At 39.1% G+C, this 8,950-nt stretch overlaps 1 protein-coding gene across 1 annotated transcript; it reads left to right on the forward strand.

The window, feature by feature from the left end:
* On the forward strand, positions 7,845 to 8,813 carry LOC109846342 (uncharacterized mitochondrial protein AtMg00810-like). The gene has a single exon (XM_020415566.1). The coding sequence runs from the start codon at positions 7,845 to 7,847 to the stop codon at positions 8,811 to 8,813; it is 969 nt and encodes a 322-aa protein (XP_020271155.1).

Here is an 8,950-nt window from a genome sequence, read left to right on the forward strand (position 1 = left end):
GAGACCATGACGACCGAGCCTCTTGCGCTTGTTATGCTTTTATCTTCATATTGATATTGATGATGATACAAGCTATACACATTGATAGCTTTATGTGTGCATGTCAACCTGAGGCAAGAGTTGAAAGGCAATTGCTTTTTCTGGACACTCCCAACAGCTAGCCTTTCCAAACATTCCCTCCTCTTTATTATTTTTATTATTATTTTTTATTTTTTTTTTTATTTTTTTAAATAAAGGTAAGTGTGACAAGCTTGGGAGTGAAGGGAGACGTGCGTTCTCTACGCATTGAAAAGTGATGGTTGGTGTAACCTTGGTGGACATAAGGGCCACATAAAAAGTGGCTTTTTATGGGCTCTAGGTTTAGGGTTGTGAGTTTTTTCATAGTACCATTCATAATGCCAATGTTATGAGATAGATTGTTTGCGGATGAAAATATCTAAGAGGAGAGATTTGTATCATTAGGATGTGAATTTTTTTTTCCCCGCTAGGATTAGACCTTTTAGTCCACATATGTACAATTTAATCACAACCATTGTACTCTTTAATATGTGTGTACGTATATAGATAGAGCACAATGAATGCTAATTAGACCATCTCCAACCCATTGCACCAAAATGGTACAAATTTTGCATCAAAATGGTGCAAAAGTCACATCAAACAGTAATACATCTCCAACCCATTGCACCATTTTTTGCACCAAAAAAGAATATTCTCAGTATATTCTCACTTTATTCCCTTTTATCTATTTTTATATTAATTGAGAGGTAAAAACAAATATTTAAAAAATTAAAAAAAAAGTGAACAGTAATGGGGCGGATGAACAGTGTGACGCCATATTTGGTGCAACACTGTTCATTTGTACAAAAATGGAGTAGAAAATGAGGCTGGATTGGAGAAGGAACAGTGTAACAAAAAGCACTGTTTGCACCAAAATGAGGCTGGGTTGGAGATGCCCTTATAGAAAGATAAAAGATTTAGATCACATTTTCTCTGTATAAGTGGTTGGTGTAGTTGGATTGGGATCCTCTACTAAGTCATAGTGTCTCCTAATATCTCCTAATGCATCCCAACCTTTCATTGCATAGTACCTCCTCGTATTTTGTGCTTATGCACAAAACGAAAGGTGGAGATGCATTAGGAGATATTAGGAGACAATATGCCTTAGTAGAGGATCACAATCCGGTGAAGACACGACCCAAACATTCAGTGCTTGCATCAAGAAAACAATGCCGTGTGCTTCAGTGAAGAGATTTGGGTCTCAAAATATACCATAGATCTTGTGTGGGCACCTAATTAATTAATTAACAAGCTCAAAATGCCATGTTGCTTTCTCCTAGACCCCTACTAACTCGCTAGTAAAAAAATAATTAAACTTTACTAAAGAGTGAAAAAAAAATGATATGTTGACCAAACTTCAAGTTCTTGCATCTCCACTAACTGAATGCTCCAATATAATTAATTAACTTACCTGAGGACCCACTTGTTACCTTAGTGGTAGCAAAATGAAAATTAGTTTATTTGTAACGTGGATTTTGTCTTAGCTAAATCTAAAAAAGGAATTCGTAAACTGCTTGCGTACCTTTATTATGTAATCTTTTGTATTTAGTAAAACAGTTTTAGCTAAATCTAGTGTGATATATTTAGGGTGCTTTATGTACCTCTATGTAATCTTTGTATATATTTCAAGAAAAATTCTTTAAGGACCCAAAATATGGGACCAATAAAGGGGACAAGTGAGGTGTTCCCCTCCTATTGGATAATGAGTTGGCCATCATTAATGATGACCAACTCATTATCCAATAGGAGGGGGACACCTCACTTGTCATATTTATTGGTCCCATATTTTGGGTCCCTGTAGCAAAGCTCATATTTTAAGTGTATTAATGAAGTGAGGTTGCAGTGCCCAATTACTTTTGCATTTATTAGCAACAGAACTCGGAGATAGCATTTATATTTTCACGTGGTTTTACAATTTTGCGTTGAATGTGGGTCTTTTAATTTCATAAAGTTCAAGCTTTTGATATAGAGCTTTGCTACAGGGACCCAAAATATGGGACCAATAAAGGGGACAAGTGAGGTGTTCCCCTCCTATTGGATAATGAGTTGGCCATCATTAATGATGACCAACTCATTATCCAATAGGAGGGGGGCACCTCACTTGTCATATTTATTGGTCCCATATTTTGGGTCCCTGTAGCAAAGCTCATATTTTAAGTGTATTAATGAAGTGAGGTTACAACGTCCAATTACTTTTGCATTTATTAGCAACAGAACTCGGAGATAGCATTTATATTTTCACGTGGTTCTACAATTTTGCGTTGAATGTGGGTCTTTTAATTTCATAAAGTTCAAGCTTTTGATATAGAGCTTTGCTACAGGGACCCAAAATATGGGACCAATAAAGGGGACAAGTGAGGTGTTCCCCTCCTATTGGATAATGAGTTGGCCATCATTAATGATGGCCAACTCATTATCCAATAGGAGGGGGACACCTTACTTGTCCCCCCTATTGGTCCCATATTTTGGGTCCTTAAAGAATTTTTCTTTGATATATGACAGTTAACTATACATTGTAATATTTGCTCATTTCTTAATTAATTGATGCATAGTACGTTAGTTGTGTTCTCCACACGCCCTGCACTCCAAAGGGAAAAAAAAAGAAAAAGAAAAAAAAGAAAAAGAAAAAAAAGGCTCCGCCACTGTTTTGTATTATGCTCTTTGACTCTTTAATAATTTGAGGTGAAAAAAGAAAAGGGGAAAAAACTACCCAAACTGAAAATTTAATAACATAATTTGGTATTCAATTATAGGCAAATCATGCATTTTTGTTTGCGCAATTATTACGGTAGAAAGAGATTAAATTACCATATTGTTTTTCTTTTGAAAATTCTACATAATATGTACAATATGCAAAATATCATGCATTACGAACAATTTTATCTCAATATAATTCTAAGTAACATGCATGTTCATGGCTACGAATTCAAAAGCTTGAACATCTCGCCCAAAGCAAAGGGTTAAATGCGAAAATTCCCCTGTCGGCCTAAGCAAGAGCAAACGCTCAAAAAGAGGAAAAAAAAAGTAACGTAAAAAACAAGGAAACGCTTCTTCTCTCTGCTTTTCTTTATGCACGCGTAGCCTACAAAAACACAAAACAAAACAAGGAAAGGAACATCTCGCCCAAAGCAAAGGAAAAAGGATATTCTCTTTTCACCCCCTTGATCGGGTCCCCATCTTGCTGTTTTTTGTTCAGAGTGGAAAAATAAAAATAAAGAAAAACTTGTTGTTCACACATTGTTTCTATGGGAGTTTTTTGTAGTGTAAAAAAGATTAACAAATAAAACATATCATCACTTGGTTTGGTGAAGTTAAAAACTAGTTTAAATTTCACATACACAGCGGCATTTCTCAAGTAACACCTCTTAACTTTCAAAATGTCACAAAACCCACTTAATTTATGCTAGAAAACCCTCAAAACTATGCCGTTACTTCTACCTTTCGTTCTAATTCAAGGAGGAGTTTGTGAAAGGATTCGAATCCTCTCCACTACTAAAAAATAGTGGAGGGACCACTACATAATCACAACCATTAATTATCTAGTTGATGGTTGTGATTTTTTCTTTTAGTGCAAATTAGAAATGAGTGCAATACACGAGGGTATGGTAAGTGTTAGATTTAGATTGTATCTTAACCGTCTACTAAATAATCAACCATTGAGATTAAAAGTAGTGGTCTCTCCACTACTTTTTTGTAGTGGAGAGGATCCAAATACGTTTGTGAAACCCGTAAACATGAACATTTCTAAGACAACCGCCTTAATTTTCAAAATGTCATAAGTTTTGTCCCAAGAAAACCCAAGCTAATGCTATTACGAGGATTTTCTTAACTACGTTTTGTTGATGATATGATATTTTAGTTAGTTGGTTACTTATTAGCTAGATAGGAGATAATTATGCGGTTGAGATAATTGGTTATCTTGTTAGCTAGCGGTATAAGTTGTAATTCTTTGTATTGTTTCTTGATCAAGGAAAACAGTTCTCTCCAAATTTCTTCTCAGATTTCTATATGGTATTAGAGCAGGTTAGAGATTTTTGAGAGAAACTTTAACCCTACCAAAAGNCCAAAACCCCCCCCCCCCTCGAAACCCTATTGCATCGCTATCAAACACCACTTTTTCTTTGCTCATATCATGACAGAGAGAAATGCAGCCAACAAGAAGGCATTGGATATGTCTTCTCCATTTTTTCTGCATCCTTCAGATAGCTCGGGAGCGGTGATTACCACGTGCATTCTGAATGGAGAAAACTACGATATGTGGGTGAAGGCGATGACGAACACACTTTAAGCGAAGAACAAATTAGGGTTTATTAATGGTACACTGGATAAGCCGGCACCGGATACACCGGAGGCGAGTAGTTGGTCCTCTTGTAACTCGATGCTGATTTCTTGGATTTTCAACTCTATCGAGAAGTCCATTCAGCCGAGTATAGCCTATGAGGAGACAGCTAAAGCAATTTGCGAAGATCTACGTGATCATTTTCAAATGGGAACGCACCTCGAATTCATGAGTTGAAAGGCCAGATTGCCTCGACTAGTCAAAATGGGATGACGGTGATGGCATACTACACACAATTAAAAAGTATGTGGGCTGAACTTTGTAGCTATTCTAGGGTGTCGAGTTGTACTTGTGGAGCAGTGCATGACTTCCTTCGTGAGCGCGAAGAAGAGAAATTACATCAATTTCTCATGGGACTCGACGATGCTATTTTCGGTATGGTGCGATCTCAAATACTCAACATGGAACCTTTGCCTCCTATCAACAAAGCTTATACTATGATTACTAAAGAAGAAAGGCACTGATCGATTGTATGAGGATAAGAGGAGCGCCCTGAGGTGATGGTGATGGAGGTTAATACAGTGGCTAAGGGAAGAGGAGCTGGACAATCTTGTACAAAACAGCGAAGTGATGTAGAGAAAATTTGTTCACATTGTCACAAGTTAGGGCACGACGTCGCGAATTGCTTCGAGCTCCAAGGCTACCCGGCTTGGTACAAGGGCCGAACAGGACACAAACGCATTGAGAAGTTCCAAGGGCGAGGTCAGGCCTATGCCATGGTAGCAGGAGGACTAGCCAAAGAAAGTAGCAGCGCCGGCACTCAAGTTTTTATCGATGGAGCAGTTTCAGAAACTACTAAACATGTTGGATCGCTCTGGTGATAACACCGATAAGCTTTATGGTAAGGATTCTAAGCCTCCTACTTGGATACTTGACAGTGGGGCTTCGAATCACATGACTGGTAAGGAGTTTTTGAGTGATCTCAAGAATACGATTCTGGTGTCTGTTTATTTGCCTAATGGGGCAAGAACGATGACGACGATGGTTGGTCACGTTGTTTTAAGTCTAGGAATGGTGTTGACCGATGTTCTATATGTGTCGTATTTAACTTGCAATTTAATATCAATTTATTAGTTGATTTCTGTGTTAAATTGTCAAATAACACATTTACTAATGAGCTTTGTGTAATACAGGATCATACCTCGAGGATGCTGATTAGAGTAGGTGAGCTTTGGGAGGGGGGGGTTATTGGTACAAGGCTATATGGGCACATTCAACAATGAGAGTGGAGCGAGATGACTCACACTTAGTTTAGCATCGGCGACTGGGACATCAGAATAGTCGGCATCTATCTTTTATCTCGGATATTGGTTATTTCGATTCCATGAATAAACTTGTCTGTGATGTTTGATATAGGGCAAAACAAACACGTTCTCCTTTTCCATTAAGTAAGATTAATGCTACTACTTCCTTTGAATTAGTTCATTGTGATTTGTGGGGACCGTATTCGAAACCTGCTTCTTGTGGTGCATATTACTTTCTTACTTTGGTTGATGATTATAGTCGAGGAGTTTGGGTGTATTTGATGAAGGAAAAGAGTGAGGCTAAAAAGTTTCTTATGCTATTTTGTATACTTGTCAAGACACAATTTGATAAATCTGTGAAGCGTATTCTAAGTGATAATGGTCTTGAAGTTGAGGGGCCTATGCGAGCATTTTATGAGGAAAATATAATAGTGCACGAAACTAGTTGTACAGATACACCTCAACAAAATGGAAGAGTTGAACGGAAACATAGGAATATTCTTGAAGTGGCTAGAGCACTTCGTTTTCAAGCTTCTTTGCCTATTAATTTTTTGGGGAGAATGTATTTTAACCACGGTTTATCTTATTAACTGTACACCCACTGCTAAACTAGATAAGAGAATGCCTTATGAAATTTTATTTGGAAAGAAACCTATGTATGATCATATCAAGGTGTTTGGATGCCTATGTTATGCACACAATAATCCTAGATAAAAAGATAAGTTTGGCTCAAGAAGTAGGAAATGTGTGTTTACAGGCTATCCACATGGCAAAAAGGGTTGGCGACTTTATGATTTGGAGAAAAATGAGTTTTTCTACTCAAGGGATGTATCTTTTCATGAAGATGTTTTTCCATTTGCTCGAAGTGATAAAAGCCTTAAATCTCATGCTCGTAATGTTTCTAATCATGTATTTGGGCCATATGATGATTTCGATTGTGATGATGAGATAATTGAGGAGCTTGAAGCAACTCATAATGTTGGTACTCGAGATGAGGGAGAAGATGCGAGTCCAATTAGTGAGGATGATGCGAGCCCGGTTCGTGAGGTTATAGCTCAAGCCGAAGGGGTAGCTAGGTGGCCGAGAAGAGAGACTAAAACACCAGCATGTATCAAAGGTTTTTTCCTTTATTCGGCAAGGACTGGATGGCAACGGAGTGACCAACTGGAGTTTGGGCAGCGGCATGCACAACAGTGGCATGCAAAAATGCAAGGTTGTGCACAACTGGAGTTTGGACATTGACATGCACAACAGCAGCGTGTGCGCGGCTATACACACGGATTGGCTGGGCTGAGTGCTACAAGGCAGCAGTGTGCACGACTCCCTGGTGCACTAATGCACGACTGTGCGTGCTGGTAGAGAGACGACAAAGGAAGGGTAAAGGTCCAGCAGGTTCGGCTGAACAGTGACGGTGTTTCGTCGGCGGCAGAGGTTCAACAGGTTTGGCTGAGCAGCGATGGTGTTTTGTCAGCCAATCATGCATCTTTTTTGCCTCAAAAATCTAAAGATTTAGCTGGAAATGATAGCTACCACGACATGAAAGCGACTCAGGTATACCTCATTCCTTAGCTCGTTATGTAACGTTTGATAATTTGTCACAGAGTCATCGGTGTTTTGTTGGAGCTATTACTTCAGATGTGGAACCAAAGTCCTATGCAGAGGCAGTTCAGAATGAACGATGTCATGAAGCAATGGCCAAGGAAATTGAAGCACTTGAGGCTAACCAAACCTGGACATTTGAAGTATTGCCTAAAGAAAAGAAGCCAATTGACTGTCGTTGGGTTTACAAAGTCAAGTGCAAAGCATACGGGACTGTGGAACGGTACAAAGTGAGACTCATTGCCAAGGAATTCATGCAAGTAGAAGGACTCGATTTTCATGAGATGTTCGCCCTAGTTGCAAAGCTTGTTTCAGTTCGAGTTTTTCTTTCAGTGGCAACGACGCAAGGATGGGAGCTACACCAAATGGACGTGAATAATGCCTTCCTACATAGAGATCTCGATGAGGAAGTATACATAAAGCTACCTCAAGGCTTTCGAACTGATTGTGGAAATCGCATTTTCCGTCTTCATAAATCCATTTACAGACTATGCTAAGCTTCACGAAATTGGTTCAACAAATTGACCAGAGCACTCAAGCGGTATGGCTTTTCTCAATCCTTGGCGGATTATTCTTTATTTACTTATTGTTGACATGGTGTGTTCATGGTCCTTCTTGTGTATGTCGATGATATTATATTGGCCGGGAATAACCATGATGAATGTACGGCTTTCAAACGCTACTTACATGAGTGCTTTCATATCAAGGATTTGGGTTCTTTAAAATTTTTCCTTGGCATTGAAGTTGCTAGGTTGCGGATTGGCATTTCCTTGTGTCAAAAAAAGTATGCCTTGGATATTCTTGCGGAGACTGGCTTACTTGGAAGTAACCCGGCCGAGACACCTATGAAGCAGGGCCACAAGCTTGCTCTGGCCGAGGGGAAGGAGATAGATGGTGCGGCTTATCGACAACTTGTTTGTCGTTTGATCTATTTAACCATCACACGTCTAGAGATTTCATACTTAGTTCATGTTCTTTCTCAGTTTGCTCAAGTGCCTCGCAAAGAATACTTTGAGGCAGCAATGCGAGTTGTGGGATACATCAAGGGAAGTCCAGGCCAAGGGATTCTACTACGATCTAATTGTGATTTGAGATTGGGAGCCTATTACGACTCAGATTGGGTGAGCTGTCCAATTACTCGTCGCTTAGTTAGTGGTTACTTCATCACAATCAGGGAGTCACCCATTTCATGGAAAATGAAGAAGCAGAGCACTGTCTCGAGATTGTCGGCAGAAGTAGAGTACCGAGCTATGGCAGCTGTAATGAGTGAGCTTGTATGGTTGAAGTCATTGTTGACTTCATTTTTGGTGGATCATAGACAGCTGATGGAGCTATTTTGTGATAATCAGTCGGCTATTCACATAGTAGTCAATCCAGTCTTTCATGAGCAGACGAAGCATTTTGAGATAGATTGTCATTTTTTTCGTGAGCAAGTGCAGACTAGAAACATCGTTATGGCGCACATCCGTTCACAGTTTCAACCAGCGGACATTTTCACGAAGGCACTTGCTAGACAGCAGTTTCATTTCCTGTTAGGCAAGTTGGGCATTCACGATGTGTTTGCGCCAACTTGAGGGGGAGTGTTGATGTTATGATATTTTAGTTAGTTGGTTACTTATTAGATATGAGATAATTATGCGGTTGAGATAATTGGTTATCTTGTCAGCTAGCAGTATAAGTTGTAATTATTTGTATTGTTTCTTGATCAAGG

Source organism: Asparagus officinalis, chromosome 6, assembly GCF_001876935.1.
Source record: "Asparagus officinalis chromosome 6, Aspof.V1, whole genome shotgun sequence".
NCBI classification, from domain to species: Eukaryota; Viridiplantae; Streptophyta; class Magnoliopsida; order Asparagales; family Asparagaceae; genus Asparagus; species Asparagus officinalis.